Raw genomic sequence first — 22,166 nt, 5'->3', positions numbered from 1 at the left:
AAATCGAAGAACGACTGACATTTTTAGAATCTGATCTCAGGTCAGAATGGGTTCATCAGACCAGTATGTGTCCGGCGGAAACCTCGTATGAATCTGATCTCAGGTCAGAATGGGATATATATACCATCAGGTGAGATCTGCTTCCAGGGGTTGGGAGGGTACATGAAGGCTGCGTTGTGGATCTGGTCGTTGATGTCCTCGTCCTCGTTGAAAGGGAAGGTCCCACTGAGGCTGACGTACATGATGACGCCCACCGACCACATGTCCAGGGAGCGGTTGTAGCCCTGGTTCAGAAGGACCTCGGGCGCCAGGTAGGCCGGCGTGCCCACCACCGAGCGCCGGAACGACTTCTCGCCGATGATGCGGGCGAAGCCGAAGTCACACAGCTTCACCTGAGGATGATGACAGTGGTGGAGAAAAAAAAAGTATACTCAATACTGCAATCTAAGAAATACAGCTGTTATATACACGTAAAACAGAGTATAGGAATTCAAAATGTACAAGTTAAGTATTGGCATCAAGATGTACTTAACCCATTCTGACCTGAGATCAGATTTTAAAAATGTCTGTTTGAAAATGACAGTTTTCTGAAAAAGCTATGTTTCTATGTCAGTCGTTCTTCGATTTTTCAAAAATAGCAGACCTACAAGCTCATAAGCGCGCCACTCGGTGGCGCGCTATGAGCTTGTAGATCTGCTATTTTTCAATAGCTAAAGCACAACATAATGCTAACACAAAAAGGGGTTCCCGCTCAAAATGGGTTAAAATAACTCATTATGTTCCATTTCAAGTTTTCAAATGTATAAAAAAAATCTTTTGAAAATAGCAGATCTAGAAGCTCACAATGCGTCGCGATTTTCAAATGACTGGAATGTATAGGGCCTGAAGGGGTTAATGTATACAGTGTGCAGTTAAAAATGACTAGACTAGAGATTTGTGTTTTGTGTACGTGACTGTCCTGCTGTTTTGGTGTGCACTCCGATAAAGGAGATACCTATTTAAAGGAGAATGGTATAGCCTGCTACCCCAGTGTGAACGGTGGCAGCAGCATTTCTTCATTTTGAAGTAAACTCAGCAAAAGGAATTCAGTTGTTTACTGGGGTACTGTACTGTATGTACATGTTGATGAGGCGTTGGGATGTAACCACTTTCAACCTGTTGTCCCCAATTTTTCTCAAAATGTCCACAAAATGTCCAAAAATGTCTTTAATAGAAGATCGATTCTACAAGCTGTAGATCGGCTGATTTGGTATAAAATAGGGCTTAGAAGATTAATAGTAATACACTATACAAATACATATTCCACTAAAATTGTGATGGATGTGAAGAAACGTTTCTTGTGTATGAAAAACACCGCATTTTGAGCCCACGTTAATGGGGCTTTTAGGCTTTAATTAGATAATGTTCTTCTGTTTCACTCAATGGTCAATTCCACCCAGACAGTCAGTTTAGGTTAGCAAGAAAGCTCAGTCATGCTCGTGATGAGAGACTGAAATTGTGTTTACGGGAGAACATTATGTACTTGATTATATGTATGCACCAATGGACCACATTATAAATTTATAAATCTATATACTATATAAATTTGTCATATTCCATCCTGGTTGGCTGGTTGGCCACAAATCATGACGGCAATCATGTCCGATTGCCGTGAAACTTTGCACGTACATTCCCACTAGGCAGATCGAGGAAGACATTTCTCTACCCTTTTCGCATTGGCCTATATAGTGCCGCCAGGAGGCCGATTATTGCTTTTTTTATCCCATTCTGACCTGAGATCAGATTCATATACGAGGTTTCCACTGGACACACACTGGTCTGATGTGGCCTCGTTTATCTTTTTGATTTATGTGTATATTTATTTTTTATTGCATTTATAAAGTTATACAGAACAGGAGCAGGAGGACAATAGACAGGCGTCAATTTTATGAAAATGTTTCACCTAATAATAAACATCATCATAGCTAACTATAGTCTTAACCAAGCGGCCTTTCCCCAAGGAATGAACACAACTGTGGCATTTTACTCACGCAGCAACAAAAGCTGCTATTAAAACTGTCCCCTGGCTGGCTCTACTATTGTACTCTCTTAAATTGGATCGTGCTCGCATACTGTGAGCCATGTGGACGACTTGGAGACCGCAGTTCCTTCACATTACAGCTCATGCATGGCTGAAGGGAGTCAGACCTTTGGCTGGATATATCTGGAAAGACTGGAGAGAGACCATCAGTCGTCTACGCCAGGGGTTCTCAACCTGTCGGTCGCGACCACATTGTTTTTGGGAAGGTCCAGATTAATTTTTTTATGTTTTTGTTTTTGCAACTGAATGACGCAAATTGAAATGTAGAGTTTATATATAGTTAGTATGTGGTGCATGCATAAACTTTCCTTAATGACTATATCTGGTTTCAGTATTCATATATGATATATTTTCTCTGTTATTAAGGTTATTTTTGCAGTCAGTTTGTATTGGTGGTGGGGAGGGGGGCAGGGGCATGGGGTCATGAGACATGGCCAAAGCATTTCCGGGGGTCCCCAGCCAGAAACGTTGACAACCACCTGCTCTAAGCTACAAATTCGAGACTGTGCCATCTTAGCCTGGCATGGCAAGACTAATATCACTGCGTACTAATATCACTGCACTGGCTTCCGGTTGTTTTTAGGATTGATTTTAAAATTATTTTACTTGTTTATAAAGCTCTCAATGGTCTCGCACCTTCCTACCTACATGACTGCCTGCCTAAATATGTCCCAAACCGCCCCCTAAGGTCTTCCACTGCTGGCCTGCTCGCTTTACCTAAAAAAAATGGCAACAAAAAAATACGGGGAAGCAGCTTTTTTGCTTCTACGGGCCGACGGCATGGAACAAGCTCCCACTGTACCTTCGTCAGGCAGCCTCTGTAGACATTTTTAAAGCACAGCTCAAGACCCACTTCTACAACATTGCTTTTAATTGATGTTTTATTTTTTGTTATTCATGTCCTCACTGTATTGCATTACTGCTTGTTTTTTAATGTCGTTGCCTTGCTTTTCTTTTTCTTCTCCATTGCTCTGTAAAGCACTTTGAGCTGCATTTCATGTCATGAAAGGTGCTATACAAATAAAGTTTTATTATTATCATTATTAATATCACTGCGTACTAATATCACTGCGACTGCGTAGATATTGGTCTGGAACTTCAGTGTGGAAGATTTAATTCCAAGGGACGGTTACAAGCAACTCACAACTCTGGGGTGAGTGAAATGTAATTCAAACAGAGGAGTGCCAGACCCAGGTTTTTTTTATTTAAATGTATTCTTTTTCCTGTGGCAGACTCATCTAGTTTCCATGCGAGTGGTGGGACGTTATCATCAATGTGTCACTAAGCTGGCCATGCACTTGTAAAGTTGTAAACCAGCGTTCCAGGGGACATATAGGGACATATTTACGACAGCCAAACGGTGAAAATTGTCCTGCCATTATCCAGCTGCTGGCAAGCCATTGTGCTGCGAGAGCTGATGAACTAGCACAAAGGCTAGCTCAGTTAAATTACTCAGCATGCCGTCCAGAAATATATTGTCACAGCGAGTTCAGCAGGACAATATGGCTGAAATAAACCAAATATATTGTCACAGCGAGTTCAGCAGGACAATATGGTTGAAATAAACCAAATATATTGTCACAGCGAGTTCAGCAGGACAATATGGCTGAAATAAACCAAATATATTGTCACAGCGAGTTCAGCAGGACAATATGGTTGAAATAAACCAAATATATTGTCACAGCGAGTTCAGCAGGACAATATGGCTGAAACAAACCAAATATATTGTCACAGCGAGTTCAGCAGGACAATATGGCTGAAACAAACCAAGCACGGTTTCTTTCAGTGATTAAAGGACAACTTTATTTTTTTTCAACCAAGGTTCATGTTTTAGGTTGTTATTAGAGAAAGTAAAAGGTGAGTGTATTTTTTTTTCCATGTGCTTCTTTCTTTCATTTTAGGGATTTTAGCTGTTTCTTATAGGGGGGTGGGGGCATTCGAGCACGGGGCTAAATATGTATTTCTTTACACAATTTTATAGCGATTTCTTTTTTTTATTCTTTACTATAGTCCTACTAGATCTCAGGAAATTACATCTGGCCACAGAAGATCACAGGATATTGAATGTGTCAAACTGGCATATTGAGCCTATGACACACAGTGCTTCCCCCAGTAGACTACCTTCACATTCAGTAGATCCTGTGATCTTTTGTGGCCAGATGTAATTTATTGGGGTCTAGTAGGACTATAGTAAATAATTAAAAAAAGTAATCGCTATAACATTTAGAAGGAAATACATATTTAGCCCCATGCTCGAATGCCCCCGTCCCCCTATAGAAAACAGCTAAAATCCCTAAAATGAAAGAAAGCAGCACATGAAACTTTCTCTAATAACAACCTAAAACATGAACCTATGGTTGAAAAAAAGTTGTTCTTTACGATCTGTCCAAGCTAGACCAGCTTAGTCAAGTGTGTACAGAATACGTCACCATAGTAAGAAATAAAATGGACATAGCTGTCAATATCAATAATTGAGGCTTTCTTGGGATTTTTAATTGCCCATATATTTAAAAAACATTCGTGGGCTGGGCTATGACGGAGCGGTCAATATGAGTATGGTTTATCCTGGAGTCCAGGCCAGGATAAAGGATGCAGAAAGATATTTCGGATTCCAAGGCACTGCCTACGTCTTTGATGAAAAAATATATGGATTTATATATGAACAAGGACACAGGAAACCCTGACGAAGACCTTCTAGGTCGAAACGCGTTGGTCTGATTTCTTGTTGCCATGCTCATGAATAAATCCATATAAAAATAAAAAAAAAGAAGACAGAGTAGACTGCCTTGGAATGTTTTTCTTTGCATTTCTTTTGTCTTTATTTGACACCTTTAGGGAATTAAGCAGTACAACTTTGAAAAACACCTTTTTCACCTGTATTACGAGAGAGCACTGACTGATCCCTACAGCACTATTGTTTTTCTATTTTTAAACATTAATATGAATTCTTCGTATTAAATATTCTCATTTGGATACTTTTTGTGATCAATAAAGAAACCCAATTATAGCTTGAACATAAAAATGTAGTTAAAATTGTAGCCGGTATTGAACTGTTGACTATCGATCGCAGCCATTACTCTCGACAATTACGCACCACCTCTCCTCATCCTGTCGTCCCTTCACAGTAAAGTGTCTCCCATTTACCTCCCAATGCTGCACATTTTACACAGGTTATTAACAGGTGTAACTTTAACATCGTGGGAGAGAGCAAGGCAGTGAGTGAGTGAGTGAGTGAGAGAGGGTCAAAGGTGGTGGGGCTGCTGGGGCAGTTCAATGACGTCTTGCGGTCAGTCGTAGCTTGGAGGCCCCCCTGAGGGTGGAGGGTGTGTGTGTGTGTGTGTGTGTGTGTGTGTGTGTGTGTGTGTGTGTGTGTGTGTGTGTGTGTGTGTGTACGGACCTGGGGGAATGGTTCAGCAGAGGCAAGAAGCACGTTCTCTGGTTTCAGGTCACAGTGAACAATGTTCTTGAAGTGCAGGTGTCTCAGAGCTGCCAGAATCTATACCCGCAAAGCACACAAACACAGGATGTGAGTTATGCTTCTAAACAGGAATTCAGTAGTGACGGCGCGCACGTACGCACGCGCACACGCACACGCACGCACACACACACACACACACGCGAACTGGCGACCTTGCGGTTACCATCCAGCCACTCTACCCCTGACATAGGCCTACTGCACATACCCTGCAGAAGCTACAAGCAACATTTGTGCGCAAAGCAACAACAACAACAACAACAACAAAAAGTCCCAGATATACACACACCTGCGTGATGAGGAACTTAGTGAGTCTCTCGGGCAGTCGGCCCTTCTCGCTGGAGAGGATCATCTCCAGCATGTCTCCGTGCAGCTTCTCCATCACCACAAACACCTTCTCCGGGGTCTCGAACATGCACTCCAGGTTCACGATGCCCAGGTGACGAAGACTCTGGTGGGGGACGAGGAGAGGAGAGAAGAAGACACAGCGTTGGTGGCCACACGGAGAACGGGTTAGAAGAGAAGAGAAGAGACGAGACACAGCGATGGTGGCCACACGGAGAACGGGTTAGAAGAGAAGAGAAGAGAAGAGACACAGCGTTGGTGGCCACACGGAGAACGGGTTAGAAGAGAAGAGAAGAGACGAGACACAGCGTTGGTGGCCACACGGAGAACGGGTTAGAAGAGAAGAGAAGAGACGAGACACAGCGTTGGTGGCCACACGGAGAACGGGTTAGAAGAGAAGAGAAGAGAAGAGACACAGCGTTGGTGGCCACACGGAGAACGGGTTAGAATAGCCATGGTTCATGACTCTCGTATTCATACGAGAGTCATGAAGAAACTTCACCCTGTTTTTTGCGCTCGCTGCATTTACAAGATTTCCGTATATATAAACATTCAGATTTCAAATATAAAGTACTCACAATTTGTCCCACGGGTGTTAGTTAGTTGCAGCTCCAGCGATTAGAATTTCTGCATCCTGCGTTGTTTAATAAAAAGCTTTTTTATCCGAGGTGTTATTTTGCCATTGGCTTTCAACTACGCGCCCCTATCGTTTGGGAGGAGGGTGGCACTCGGTGTGTTCGATATAGGTACGCTGACCGCCCTGCCAATACAGACTAATAGGCGAGTGACACTTTGTGAGTACTTTATATTTGAAATATGAATGTTTATATATACGGAAATCTTGTAAATGCAGCGAGCGCAAAAAACAGGGCAAAGTTTCTGCATGACTGTCATTATAATCATCATGGCAGTCATGTTCCAGGGCTAGGGTTAGAAGAGAAGAGAAGAAGACAGAAGAAGACTGTAGATAACCAAGTATTCTAATCATTGTTGTTTTTTGTTTTGTTCTTGTTTTGTTGTTCGTTTCTCCCTCCCTCGTCAGCTGAAGAAAGACGTCACCTATCTAAACTGTCTCACAAGAACGCCTTTGCCACCTGGTGGCGGAATGTGGAATAGGTCCATTCCTATACAACAGACTCCCTGCTCATTCCCAAGACACAATAAGGCTGTTCAAAATACAAAAACACATATATAATAAAACAAAAAAGTGACTACACATTTGGGTACGTCACACGATGTATTCTGGATACACTATATATCTTGTACAATGTTTCATTGTGATTTATATAGGTAGAGGCCTCGTATAAGCCCCTTGGGCTTTTTTGCCTCAGCCTAGCACTTTACCCTTCTTATATTTATATGTTCACTGTGTTGTTTTTTTATACTGTGCTGAATATATATATATATTTTTTAAGACACGGCGTTGGTGGCCACACGGAGAACGTCGGGGGAGATGTAGAGAGGGATTGATGTTGGAAGAATATCAAAATGTACTTAAAACCCATTCTGACCGGGCACCCATTTTGGTGTTGGCATCATGTTATGCTTTAGCTATTGAAAAATAGCAGATCTACAAGCTCATATCGCGCCACCGAGTGGCGCGATACGAGCTTGTAGGTCTGCTATTTTTGAAAAAAATCGAAGAACGACTGAAATTTTTAGAATCTGATCTCAGGTCAGAATGGGTTCGTCAGACCAGCGTGTGTCCAGTGGAAACCTCGTATGAATCTGATCTCAGGTCAGAATGGGTTAAAGTAGAAAGTACTCATTATGCAGAATGTCCCATATCACAAGTTTTCAGATGTATAAAATATTTTGTAAATGATCAGATGTACAAGCTCACAATGGCTGAAATGTAGGCTATACAGGGCTTTAGTGGGTAATGCATGTTTTGAAATAATAATCTAAATCTACAAAGTAACCATAGGAACTAAAGTTTTCAAATAAATGTTGTGGAGTAAAAGTACAATATTTGGATCCGAGATGTAGTGGAGTAGAGGTAAAAGTATTGGAAATTGGAAAATGGATGGAAAATGGATTGCAAATCAATTTTGTTGTCTCGTACAAAGACAATAAAGATATTCTGATTCTGATTCTGAATGTACTTTGTTCGTTTTTACACCACTGCTGAATTTCGATGTCACCAAATGTATCAACGAAGGCAGATCTCTGGTCCTATCAATATTAATTTCAAATTTACAAAAACAAAATTTCAAGTCACATTGATTCAAGCAATGATGGTCCTCACTGACTGGGTTTCAAGTCAAACAGGCTAAATGCATCCTTTAAGAGTAGCTGTGCATGCAAATACACAATTTAGGCATTTAGCTCCTTGTGTGCCTTGAGCTTTACAGGCCTACAGCAAGTTTGATTTGGTCATTTAAAAAGAAAACCCAGGCCCCGATGGCTGCTGTGTACTGTCCTACTGGCAAACAGGACACCCATAAACATAAACCTCTGCTGTAGCTCCCTCTACTGGTGGAGATGAGCTTCCATTATATTTACACAATGTGAGGGAGTCCATGGACAGTTTTGTTTTCCAAGTAGAAACGTGGTGACAACAAGGCAGAGGCAAGGAAGCAACCAAGGTGCTCAAAATTTGTAAAAAGGTGCTCCTGGGATCAATCGGGATAACACATTGATATAGAACAAAGCGGAGATCCGGGCACACACAGGGCTGTATTTTGGGTGTCTTAAGTACCAGGTCTTATTACTTAAATTAAGACCTGGAGGCGTGATCAATGCCATTTGGCCAAAGAGTGGCCAAAGAGCATTGTTAAAAAGGAGGAAAACTTTATTCAAACAGGGCTGCCCTGATGGAGACCGTATACTGTAGGTCGAAACACCTTAACCTTTTTAACATTAAGTGTGCCCGGATCTCCGCTTTGTTCTATAGAAACGTGGTGAGTTTGTCTAGCAACACCTTGTCATCAACACTTGCAATTGAGCATTATGAAGAGTCTATTGAAACACACGTGTGTGTGTGTGTGTGTGTGTGTGTGTGTGTGTGTGTGTGTGTGTGTGTGTGTGTGTGTGTGTGTGTGTTTGCGTGCGTGCGTGCGTGCTTGCATGCATGCATGTGCGTGCTATGTAGGTAGAAGGAATGTGGCATGTTCTATGGAGACCTGTATCTGCTTTAAAGCACATATTACACAATTAGTGCCAATTAGTGTTGTCATAATTTATGGAACAATATTCAAAACATTCAACAGGCATGTCTTCTTCTCTCCCGAAACAATGGTGAATATATCTGATTGAACCTCCCTCTAAGTTCTGCTTGTCTGAGTTCTCTTCTTGTGTCCGTCAATTCATTCGTCAAGGTATTTTGGTTAACTCTGTTATACTCTGACTTTTACTCATTATAGCCTAAAAGGTTTTTACATCCATTTCTGTAAAGTTACAAGCCCTCTGCTTGTAAAGAGTATTTATGGTACTTAGATTACTTTCTAAAGTATTTATTCAGTTCCGGTGTTCCGGAGCTCTCTCTAGCTCTAGCTCTCAAGCCATCGATCCTATTATATAGTTGTTAATTTATACAGTCCTTAGTCTTATCCAGTATATGGTGGAAAAATACCCATCAGATGCAACTGAAAATAGTTGTCAAATATAAAGAAATAAAACATAATGAAAACATTTGGAAAATATTCAAATGCCAAAATGAACGGACTCCTCAATGTCCAGGTTTTCATTTGGATGGGTGAGCTGTGGGCGTGTGTGTGTGGGCGTGTGTGTGTGTGTGTGTGTGTGTGTGTGTGTGTGTGTGTGTGTGTGTGTGTGTGTGTGTGTGTGTGTGTGTGTGGGCGTGTGTGTCACCTGCAGTATGGCCACCTCGTTCCTCAGCTGACTCTCCTGCTTGGTGGGGAAGCGGAGCTTGTCGATAACCTTCACCGCCACGTCACGCCCGGTCTTCCTGTGTTTACCTGAGTTTAGAGAAAGACATTGTGAATACTAGCAGATGCATGTGTACAAGTTCACAACGTGCCGTGATAATCAAAATTTTGTGCAAGTTTGTTTTGTTTTTTAAACTTTATTTTAGGATTTTCGAATATGCAAGACAGACAAAAAAGACAAACAAGACATACAATAGGACAGAAACATCAACAGTAAAAAGAAAAACTGAGTAAAAACAAGAGGTCATGGGATGTACAACAGCAGCAATACATATTACAGGTTTTTGGGTTCGTTACATTCAATGACAACCGGAAGGACACCACCCATATTCACTCCACATCCACCCCCCCAGCTAAGTACTCTGTCCATTTCTCCCATCTTCTTTCACCCAGCTCTTTTTGCAGTCTTAAAGAATAGGTCATCTGTTCTAGGTGATGCAGTTGTTTCACAATGTTGATAAATAGGTCGGCAGTAGGACAGTTCTTTTGTAACCAATTTCTTGTAATAGCTTTTTTTGCTTGCTACAAGTAGAATCTTAAGTAAGTAGGAGTCATCCCGATTTATCCCGTCTGGGAGTTGTCCTAGGTACAAAGATGTGATCTATTCTAAAACCCATAATGTTTGAGATAAGTGTTGTCACTTCCTTCCAAAATGGTTGAATTAATTTGTCCTTTTGTGAAGTAGCAGAAATAGCTGATCTACAAGCTTTCAAAGTAGATTTTAAATGGTTAAGAAAATGCCTGCCTTTCTTTTCTTTTACAAATCGAACCCTGCATGTGCACGCACACACACAGTAAATATATACTGTACATACCTCCATACACTACTCCAAACTGTCCAGAGCCCAGGACCTCATCAGCAAAGATTTGGTACACCGTGCCGATATCCTTTTGTTGAGAAATATTACCATTAATATCATCAGTCATCATTCACTCAACGTCAATCTTCAACTTTTTCATAACTCAGGCATTATGTTATGCATGAAATAATATATAAGAATATATTCAATTTCAATTTGTATTAACTGCCATTCACAGCATACCTCTCTGTAATCTTAACCTCTGCCTAAATGTAACTACTAATGTAATAAATATAGGATTACTACACTAAACCCATGCCTATAAACTTACGACTCAACCAATCAAATGCTGTAGAACGTGAAGGCCTGAATGGATATCCACTTTCAAGAATATGAACTAAAGAAAACTTACCACATTCTCTTGGATCTGACTGTTGGACACCGAGATGCTGACTGAAGCTTGTCCTGAAAATAGCAACGAAACACGTCAGCTCATGATGACGTAGGACCATATTAAAGGTCTGCATCTGCTCTGGCGAATCATTTAACCAAACTATTGCAACATGTCAATATTCTGTACCATGGCGACACGTAAGTGTAATGGTTCCCAAACTGGTTTAGCCCGTGAACTACCAGTCCTTCTGGGGGAACAGAAATAATGTGCAGTTTTGCATGTTTTGTCAATTCCTGTCACAAGAAAAGGGACAACCAGTAGGACACACATACAGTATGCCATGTTTTATTTTCTGCACCACCTGCTTTATTTTATATTATTTTTATTTATTTATTCATGTCATTGATATTATGTTATGTTATGTTGTTGTTTGTCATATCTGTGATTGTGCTTTGGCAACACTTGTAAAACGTCATGCCAATAAAGCCTGTTGAATTGAATTGCATTGAATTGAATTTAACTAAAATTTGATGATTCCCCGAGACCCAAACTCGCAGAAAATCGCAGATCTACAAGCTCACAATGCGTCGCATCTACAGTAGATCGGCTATTTTCACTACTTAAAACATTTGTTTTCTAAATGTATGTCATTTCTGTGGATTTTTCTGTTATTTCTTAAGCAACATTCACGCGCTAATTCGTCGCCGTTGGGACTTACGGTGGGGCGTGTTTCCCTCGGGGGGCGGAGCGTCCTGGAAGATGACCGGCATGAGGGCCTGGCGGATGGCGCTCTCCCACGCCTTGGCCACCTCGCGGCCCACGCCACTGTTGGGCGCCACGTTGCTGGGCGAGGGCGGCGTGGGGGGCAGCGGCGGCGCCGGGCCCCCCTGGACCACCTGGCCGGGGGACAGGGGGACGCTGTTGGGGTCCTCCCCCACGTAGTAGCACAGGCTGCCTGCCAGATTATAGGGTCGTCACCGTTAATTACACATCGTCGTCTGATCGTCGTCTAATTATTTGAGACGATCGCAATTGTTTTGTCATAATCCTGTGTCCATGATGTAAATGTTTCATACATAAAAAAGCTGAAAAGGCATTTTTTTTAACTTTTATTTCAGGGATACAGCTGTATCCCTGAAATAAAAGTTGGTCACTGCATTTGAAGACAGTGTGCAGGGTTTTGTTTGTTCCTTTTTCATTTTTGGGGCAGCGTACCCTCTCCTACGCACCTGTCGCCTGTAGTGTAGGTGTGCAAAAGCCTTGCTTTTTAATTGATATATTTCAGTTATTTGTCCTGCTATCTGGCCTGTGCATTCTTTAGCCCGACAGGGTGTCGCGGGTTCGACTCCCGATCCCGACGACCTTTGCTGCATGTCACTCCCCATCTCTCTCCCCCCCATTTCCTTTCAACTTACTGTAAACTATCAATAAAGGCAGGAAAAAGCAAAAACAAAAAAATATATATCAATCATCTGCGTTGACAATGAATGGTCAACCTAAGTGTGTAATGGTGGCAGCCTGTGTTGACCTCCAAGCAGTGAGGGCCAATGACAAAGCTTCTAGGAACGTCTTTGAATGCAGATTGTGGCCCCTAGATGTGTCACAGAGACTAAATGTTTTTTAGGGAGCGTTTTACCCATTGCTGGCTGTCTGAATACCAAAAAAAGAAGAAAAAAATATCATTCAAATTTTGACATATTATTATTAATATTAATATGTTTTTAGGATTCCAATTCAAAAAAAGCAAAAACTTTTTTCAGGATTTCAATTCAAATAATAGCAAAAGATCTACAAGCTCAAAACACGTCGCGTTTTGAGACGGTAGATCGGCAATTTTTTTTTAAAATGTTTTTTGTGGCTTTCGCCTTTATTTTATTTAAAAAGAAATATGGAGGGACAGACAGTAGGCTGAAAGGAAATGGGGAGAGAGATGGGGGGGGGGGGAAGACATGCAGTAAAGGCCGTCGGGATCGGGAGTCGAACCCGCGGCACACTGCCAGACTGGATTACCAGCCAAGGTGGTGATCGGGAGTCGAACCCGCGGCACACTGCCAGACTGGATTACCAGCCACGGTGGTGATCGGGAGTCGAACCCGCGGCACACTGCCAGGCTGGATTACCAGCCACGGTGGTGATCGGGAGTCGAACCCGCGGCACACTGCCAGACTGGATTACCAGCCAAGGTGCCTGGACCGCTGAGACTTGGCCCAGGCAGATCGGCTATGTTCTGCTATATACGACAGTAGGCTAATATGCAATGTCTCACCCCTCTGGAGTGAGTGTGCCTGAGCTGACCTACAGTAACCTACCTGTGATGACCTCGAAGCAGTGAGGGCTGGTGGCTCCGGGGGGGATCAGGGTGAAGTCCCCTGCCGGGCGGACCTCCAGGATCTCAGACAGAGGGATCTCCTACACCACCAAAAACCAATCACATTCGCCCAGTCAGTACTCACATACTTATCCCATTCTGACCTGAGATCAGATTCATACGAGGTTTCCGCCGGACACACACTGGTCTGATGAACCCATTCTGACCTGAGATCAGATTCTAGAAATGTCAGTCGCTCTTCGATTTTTCAAAAATAGCAGACCTACAAGCTCGTATCGCGCCACTCGGTGGCGCGATATGAGCTTGTAGATCTGCTATTTTTAAATAGCTAAAGCATAACATGACGATGACACCAAAATGGGTGCCCGGTCAGAATGGGTTATATATAAAAGGATCAATACTGCAATGTAGAAATACTCTGTTACTTACAAGTAAAACATTGCAATTCAAAATTACAGTACAAAAGTGTTGGTGTCAAAATGTACTTAAAAGTACCAAAAGTAGAAAGTAGGTCACTATATGCAGAAGTTTTCAAATGTATATAAGAAATATAAGAAAAGAACAAAAATCTAATGGCTGAAATGTACAGTATAGGGCTGAAGTGTTTAATGCACGTTTTGTAATAATATGAAACATTTACAAAGTAACTATAGTAACTAAAGGTTTTCAAATAAATGTAGGAGTAAAGGTACAATATTTAACTCTGAGATGTAGTGGAGTTGAAGTAAACATACAGGAAATTGGAAATACTGAAGTAAAGCAGAGTCATGGGATCTTAGTATAATCTGATGACTTTGAAGAAACACGTTTTTCAGTTTCTTGACTAGTTTCTGAACATCAAATCTAAATGAATACCTCAGTAACGGTAGCAATAACAGAATATTTATTAAAACAAAACGCCTCTGTTACAAGTAAAAGGCCTGCATTAAAATGTCGGTATCAAAATATACTTCAAAGTAACAAAGTAAAAGTAAACAGCAGATCTGCTATAGCTCACAAAGAGTCACATTGTGACGTGTTGTGAGCTTGTAGATCGTCTACTGTGGAATAGCCGCTGTATACAAGTGGTTAATGGTCATGTGTCTACTGTACTGTGGTGTGTTCCTGTGTCTGTACTGCGGCGTGTTCCTGTGTCTGTTGTCTGTATTGTGGCGTGTTCCCGTGTCTGTACTGTGTACAGTGTATGTACAGCATATATATATTGGTGCAGGTTTACCTACCTTGTAGTACTTGTTGGTGGTGTTGTTCTGGAAGAGGATGATGCACTTACAGTCCAGACGCCAGTAGTGCCTCTTTCTCTGTTGGTGGTGGTAGTGGGAGGGGGGAGGGGAGGGGGAGAGGAGGGGGAGGGGAGTGGTTGGGGTGGGGTGTGGGAGGGGTGTAGGAGGGGGGTGGGGGGTGAGAAGGTCAACATGGGATTACAATTTACAATTTAGGCATTTAGCAGACGCTCTTAATCCAGAGCGACTTACATTAAGCAAGAGCAACAAAAAAAAAAGCATGGGAATACATCACATAAAAACATTTATCAGGAAACATGCGTAAGCTAAGAAAGTAACGGAGGAATATCTATATAATGAAACTATACATATAAACTATACATATATACTACTATGCTATACATATGTACTATGACGTGCTATGACTATACATACAATGCAATTATAGTGCTGTCTACATAACATGCTATAAGTCTGTATCAAATGCTATCTAAGTCTACAGAAATGCTATCTAAGGGGGTAGGGTAAGTGCTATGGGCCATGATGGAGTCTGAAAAGGTGGGTTTTCAGACTACGGCGGAAGATTGGGAGTGATGCTGCAGTTCTGACTGCAATGGGAAGTGCATTCCACAGTTTTGGAGCCAGAAGGGAGAAGAGTTTGGGACGTGTGGAGTGTTGTCCCGGCGTTTTTAGTGAGGGTACTTCCAGCTTCCCTACGTTGGCTGATCTGAGTGCGCGGGAGGGTTTGTAGGGTTCGATCATACTTCATCATATGGGGGAGCCATACCTTTGGTTGCTTTGAATGCCAGCATCAGAGTTTTGTATTCTGTGCGGGCAGCGACCGGGAGCCAGTGGAGGGAGCGGAGCAGGGGGGAGACATGTGAGAATTTTGGCTGGTTGAAGACCAAGCGAGCTGCGGCATTTTGGATCAGCTGGAGAGGCTTAAGTGCACATGCTGGTAGGCCAGATTCATCTTAGATGCTGGGGACTCTGTCCAGAGAGCGGACCAATCGGAGCAAAAGAAACGGAAGAGGAAAGGAAGACAGGACAAAAGAGAGAGAGAGAGAGAGAGAGAGAGAAAGAGAAAGAGAAAGGAAGTTAGTATAAAGGACAGACCTGGGGAGGAAGAAACAGACCTGGGGAGGAAGAAACAGCCGAGAACACAGAGTCGGAACGGAAGAGGAAAGTTTCATGCAGGGCTCGGTTCCACCAACCGACCGACCTGGTGGCTGTGACTTCATGGGCTCTCTGTGTGGAGTTTGCGCCCATCAAAAATACAGCTTTTTCGCCCCTGTCCCGTCTCACATTCGCCATTGACAATGAAAGGAGAATTGACGTCATATGTGCCTGAAATACGACATAAATCTGTGGCAACGCAAACATTAAACGCGACAATCGACAATGAAGGGAAAATTGACGTCATTATGTAAACGAGCAAATCGGCTACCCCAATCACATACATTCAGTTATCATCTTACATGGTCATGGTGAAAAGATGAGTTTTTTTTTTAACCATTGTATCATCACGGTTAAAAGATAATAACATAAGTTGACAAGTTAATTCGTGAAGAAGTATAATCTTTTTTTTTTATTGGATGGTGTACGACGACAAGAGTGCCCCTCACTTCACACGGGTGTGATTTTTATTTGATATATTATATCCATGACCATATTGCATATCCGTAGAAGAACAGTACAATAATGACACTGCCATCCATCTCTCTCTCCTAGACAAACTAAAGGTGTTAATGACTTATGCGCGACACCTTAAATTAACATGCGCTCCCACTGTCTGACGGTCAGGGTTTAGCATACTCAAAGAGGGCTGTTATCATAATGACATTGATGCTATACAAGTTACTTCGACTTAGTATAACAACAGTAAAATATTATGGCTGGTTAAAGCTGCTATGAGCAATAAAATGTAATGGCCTATTTTTTTTCTTATTATTATTTTTGGTGTTCAGACAGCCAGCAATGAGTAAAACACTAAATGTAGTCTCTGTGACACAATCTGAGCCAATCTGTGGTCTCCCAATCTGCATTCAAAGATGTTCCTAGAACCGTAAAAATCTTCTCTTATGGGAGACCGTCCCTGGCACATCCGCGGGCTAATTAGTGTCCTTGACGTGAAAAAGTTTGGGACCGAGTCAGACACTCGTCTACGTTCAACCGCAGGCACGGACACTCACGCAGGAGATGAAAGGTTTAGGGGAGTAAAGTGCATAGAAGCCAAGAGGAAACGGTCAAGGCCATACAGCGATGTGACCGGGCCAATGCAGAGGAGACAGACAGAGAGGAGTGGGGGACAGTCGGTAGGACTCTGTCTCAGTCAGTGATCAGACAGAGAGGAGTGGGGGACAGTCGGCAGGACTCTGTCTCAGTCAGTGATCAGACAGAGAGGAGTGGGGGACAGTCGGTAGGACTCTGTCTCAGTCAGTGATCAGACAGAGAGGAGTGGGGGACAGTCGGTAGGACTGTCTCAGTCAGTGATCAGACAGAGAGGAGTGGGGGACAGTCGGCAGGACTCTGTCTCAGTCAGTGATCAGACAGAAACCCTATTTTGGGCATGTCAGTCATTATTGGTGAAAACAAGGCGTCAAAAAAGCTTGTAGAGCTGCTATTTTCGCGCTTTCCGCACTGTGACAACGTATACACTCAAACATAAAGGACTAGTTCCCCTCATAAAATGTCATATTTTCTATTCAAGCCTTGAATTAATGGTGGCGAGGTGGTATAGGAGTCTCTTTGAGTCTCCGGCGGTTAAAAGATTATTCATTATTATTAGAAAAATACAGTATAATTATTCAAACTATTAATGACACACTACTCGATGATTCAATTAAAAAAATTGCTAAAAGAAATAACCGATAGTTGTAGCCCTACAGAATAACAGAAACGATGTGTGTTGCGTGTTTGGCCTGTGATGTAAGTTCGGGGAAGATACGGCGGAAGGCTTTCTGGTTGCACAGGGAGGCCCCTTTTACACCGGTTGGTTCCCAATGGGAACCGGTTCAGTTCTTTTTGGTTTTTAGTACATGAGCCAGAGCTCCAAAATTGGTGGGCAAACTAGACCTATATTAAATTGTTTATAGGATCAATACAAGTAAATTAATACATGATAACCCTTCCACAGTAGTATAGTTTCATATTTTCGATTATTTTGCATATCTTTCTACATAATGCCTCATTTGCATATTTAAAAATGTAAAATTTGTAATACAATAAATCATTGTGTTCGTGTAAGTACTCAATTGGGGAAGTTTCATGGTGATAATAATCTAATATAGGTATGGTTTTGCCCACTCAATTCATAATTAACATTCCAATTTTGGAGCTCTGGCTCATGGACTAAGAACCAAAAAGAACTGAACCGGTTCCCATTGGGAACCAACCGGTGGAAAATAACTGAACCGGTTCCCATTGGGAACCAACCGGTGGAAAAGAACTGAACCGGTTTCACATTGGGAACCAACCGGTGGAAAAGAACTGAACCGGTTTCCCATTGGGAACCAAGCGGTGGAAAATAACTGAACCGGTTTCCCATTGGGAACCAAGCGGTGGAAAAGAACTGAACCGGTTCCCCATTGGGAACCAAGCGGTGGAAAATAACTGAACCGGTTTCCCATTGGGAACCAAGCGGTGGAAAATAACTGAACCGGTTCCCATTGGGAACCAAGCGGTGGAAAAGAACTGAACCGGTTTCCCATTGGGAACCAACCGGTGGAAAAGAACTGAACCGGTTCCCACTGGGAACCAAGCGGTGGAAAAGGGGCCGGAGGGTAAGCGGGCGTGTTTACCAGTGTGTCCTTGTTGCTGTAGTGAACCATCCATCCCTCCTTGATGGCGGTGCTGGAGCGACGGGTGGTCTGCCTCACCGACTGGACCACCCTCATTAAGGGGATGTAAACGCTGCAGAGGGAGACGTGACCAGACAAACAGTTAGCAGTGGAGTACAGTGTGTGCGTGCATTTGGGAATATATGTGTACATTAACCCATTCTGACCGGGCACCCATTTTGGTGTCGGCATCATGTTATGCTTTAGCTATTGAAAAATAGCAGATCTACAAGCTCATATCGCGCCACCGAGTGGCGCGATACGAGCTTGTAGGTCTGCTATTTTTTATTTTTATCGACTGACATTTTTAGAATCTGATCTCAGGTCAGAATAGGTTCATCAGACCAGTGTGTGTCCGGCGGAAACCTCGTATGAATCTGATCTCAGGTCAGAATGGGTTAAGGCCAAAAGTTGGGATTTGCAGTGTATGTGATAATGACACATGCTTGTCAAGTCATTTCAATTGTGGGTGCGTTCCTGCATGCATATGGCTGTGTGTGTGTGTGTGTGTGTGTGTGTGTGTGTGTGTGTGTGTGTGTGTGTGTGTGCGTGTGTATTTGTGTGTGCGTGCATGCGTGTATGTCCGTGTACTGTGTGCGTCCAGGAATGTGTGTATGTCCGTGAACTGTGTGCGTGCATGCATGTGTGTATGTCCGTGTACTGTGTGCGTGCATGCATGTGTGTATGTCCGTGCACTGTGTGCGTGCGTGCGTGCGTGCCTGACCTCTGGTCCCCGCTGGCTCCGTCCTGGTTGTTGTCGGGGGAGAAGGACCCCGGGATGCTGCAGGCCTCGTCAGAGTCGTCCATGGAGGACTTGTCCGAGGCGTCGTACTCACTGCTGTAGTCCATGGGAACCTCCGGGTCCACGCTGGGGCTCAGCATGTCTGTGGAACACACACACACACAGACCTGAGATCAGATTCTACTGGGGCTCAGCATGTCTGTGGAACACACATTCAGACCCGAGATCAGATTCTACTGGGGCTCAGCATGTCTGTGGAACACACACACACACACAGACCTGAGATCAGATTCTACTGGGGCTCAGCATGTCTGTGGAGCACACATTCAGACCCGAGATCAGATTCTATTAACCTCCGGGTCCACGCTGGGGCTCAGCATGTCTGTGGAACACACACACACAGACCTGAGATCAGATTCTACTGGGGCTCAGCATGTCTGTGGAACACACACACACACAGACCTGAGATCAGATTCTACTGGGGCTCAGCATGTCTGTGGAACACACATTCAGACCCGAGATCAGATTCTGTTAACCTCCGGGTCCACGCTGGGGCTCAGCATGTCTGTGGAACACGCATTCAGACCCGAGATCAGATTCTGCTCCGGGTCCACGCTGGGGCTCAGCATGTCTGTGGAACACACATTCAGACCCGAGATCAGATTCTACTGGGGCTCAGCATGTCTGTGGAACACACACTCAGACCCGAGATCAGATTCTAAACATCCGGGTCCACGCTGGGGCTCAGCATGTCTGTGGAACACACATGGGAATGACACATTAAATGCTGTTGATAATGAATGGGTGTTTGTGCAAACACGAACATTAAATGCCATCGGCGGAGAGAACGCAAATCGTGATTGGCCGGGAATGAGATGACGCATGACGACGTGATGATGAGAGCGCAGCTCACTTCACACGGGTGTGTATATTATTTTATTTAAATTTTAATTTTAAATTTAATAATTCAAATAGCCGATCTACAAGCTCACGCCATGTTTATGTTGACCGATCGACAAGTTGAACAATTTCAAAATGTTTTTCAAAATACACAAAAAAAAGTAAGGAATCGGGATAAAGGGTGAACAAAAATAGAACTGTTCACTAAAACGATTAGTTTCAATCATTTGTTCACGTCGTTTGTATACGTCTGTCCCTCTCACGTTGTCCAGTCCAATGACCAAAGAGAGGAACGTCTCTCTTTAGACATTCAAAATGTTACATTTCGGCGTACTGACTGACTGAACACACAAGACGAAACTGAACGATAACTTGAGGAAGTGACCGAAGTGACCGAATTCGTTCCTTCGCTATACAATGGAAAGCACACAGAAGGAGCGGTTATATTAACTACTACTACTACTACTTCAGCAACAATTATTCCTGTTACTAATTATACTAATGTTAAAAGCCTATAAATAGCGTGTACAGGAGAGACAAAGGTATAATGCTAACAGCAACTACTTACCACTGTTACTTCTGTTGTCTGAGGAGACAGAAAGGTGAGTGCCGGAGAGATGCAGTGTTGTTGTTACATGTTGGGGTTATATGAAAAGGTCAAAAAGGTTAATGAAAAGAGGACTTCATCATCATCATCATCATCATCATCACAGCCATGCTGGGTTAACAGCCACGCACATGCTTTAAATTAAGACCGGTATGTTCTCTCCTACCTCCAATGGTTTCCCCGAGACAGTCGTTGGGAACTTTGTACGCACAGCGCTTATGGCAGTTGAACTTGCAGTCTGTGAAAGATAATCGACAGATGAAAAAAAAAAAAACTAAAGTGTAGTTATACATACTGTACTGTATACGTTTGAATAAACAATAAAATGTAGGGCAGCCATATGGCTGCCTACTGTACGTATGCAGTAGATTAGACACTAGTATCTCTGTATTTGATAAAGCCACAGATATCCCATCTTGATTGCAATTGTTGTATGCTGTTGACGATATCCCAAAGGTTATGCTGTTCACAATAACCCAAAGGTTATGAAGTCATGAAGTCTGAAAGTTAACATGCGCTGCTTCCATGTGGATCTTATTAGATGTTGTTTCTGCTGTGGTGAAACCCCATGTGACTCACATTTAATTATGATAATGCCAGATAATGTCAAAGAAAGAATACAAAAAACTGAGTTATCGTTATTGTTCACATTTTCCCATGAACAATATTTAATAGGGAGAAAGCTTAACCCATTCTGAACGGGAACCCATTTTGGTGTTAGCATCATGTCGTGCTTTAGCTATTTAAAAATAGCAGATCTACAAGCTCATAGCGCGCCACCGAGTGGCGCGCTACGAGCTTGTAGGTCTGCTATTTTTTGAAAAATCGAAGAGCGATTTTTTTAAAATCTGATCTCAGGTCAGAATGGGTTAATCAGACCAGTGTGTGTCCAGCGGAAACCTCGTATGAATCTGATCTCAGGTCAGAATGGGTTAAACACGTGTCATTTATTTATTTTAGGCAATCGGACGTCAATCTAATTATTCGTGTTCACAGTGCCAAAATGTGTTTTGGAGCACATTCAACTTCTCCAGTGCCAACAGTATATATATTAGTCTGTGGTTCACTGGGTGTTCAAGGTAATGGTATGAGTGGGAAGCAAAGCATTGTATTGGTGGGAGAATATATATATATATTTATAGTATAATTATAAGTATAATTATAGTTCCATTGAAATCCACTATGGTGCAGTGTTGATTTCGTCGACTAAAACTAAAGACGAAAAATGTTCATAGACTACCCTTTTCCACTGACGAAAACTAAATGAAAACTAAGCTATGATGATGACTAAAACTAAGACTAAATATATTGACAATTCCGTCAACAAATAAAAACTAGAGTAAAATGTTAGGAAGGCACTAGTGGACAAGAGATCCACTATAAGTCATTTTACAATTAGTTTCATGCTGAAAATAGCCGATCTCTACAAGCTCACACCGCGTCACAGCGCGAGCTTGTAGATCAGGCTATTTTCAGCAAGTGTCATTACGATGCCATCAAGGCCCGCCATAATACATTTTAGTCAAGTAAATCAACTATAGATTT

At 42.7% G+C, this 22,166-nt stretch overlaps 1 protein-coding gene across 3 annotated transcripts in view; it reads right to left on the bottom strand.

Moving 5' to 3' along the window:
• The window catches only part of prkd2 (protein kinase D2), a 59,201-nt gene that overhangs the window by 5,748 nt on the left and 31,287 nt on the right, over nt 1-22,166 (bottom strand). The window contains exons 6-18 of one of the 3 annotated variants that reach the window (XM_083773546.1): nt 20,788-20,859; nt 20,583-20,600; nt 19,097-19,256; nt 18,334-18,445; nt 14,534-14,611; nt 13,294-13,393; nt 11,703-11,939; nt 11,003-11,055; nt 10,606-10,678; nt 9,714-9,820; nt 5,845-6,006; nt 5,478-5,576; nt 125-392 (exon numbers count right to left, since the gene is read on the bottom strand). In XM_083773546.1, the coding sequence (XP_083629672.1) occupies nt 125-392; nt 5,478-5,576; nt 5,845-6,006; nt 9,714-9,820; nt 10,606-10,678; nt 11,003-11,055; nt 11,703-11,939; nt 13,294-13,393; nt 14,534-14,611; nt 18,334-18,445; nt 19,097-19,256; nt 20,583-20,600; nt 20,788-20,859 (1,539 nt within the window). The remainder of the gene's footprint in view (nt 1-124; nt 393-5,477; nt 5,577-5,844; nt 6,007-9,713; nt 9,821-10,605; nt 10,679-11,002; nt 11,056-11,702; nt 11,940-13,293; nt 13,394-14,533; nt 14,612-18,333; nt 18,446-19,096; nt 19,257-20,582; nt 20,601-20,787; nt 20,860-22,166) is intronic. The other 2 variants (XM_083773547.1, XM_083773548.1) reach the window with 2 other exon arrangements.

This window comes from Protomyctophum parallelum (genome assembly GCF_964188405.1).
Source record: "Protomyctophum parallelum genome assembly, chromosome: 9".
Lineage (NCBI taxonomy): Eukaryota > Metazoa > Chordata > Actinopteri > Myctophiformes > Myctophidae > Protomyctophum > Protomyctophum parallelum.
The sequence above is the reverse complement of the archived record's forward strand: the minus strand, read 5'-3'. Positions and strand labels throughout refer to the sequence as shown.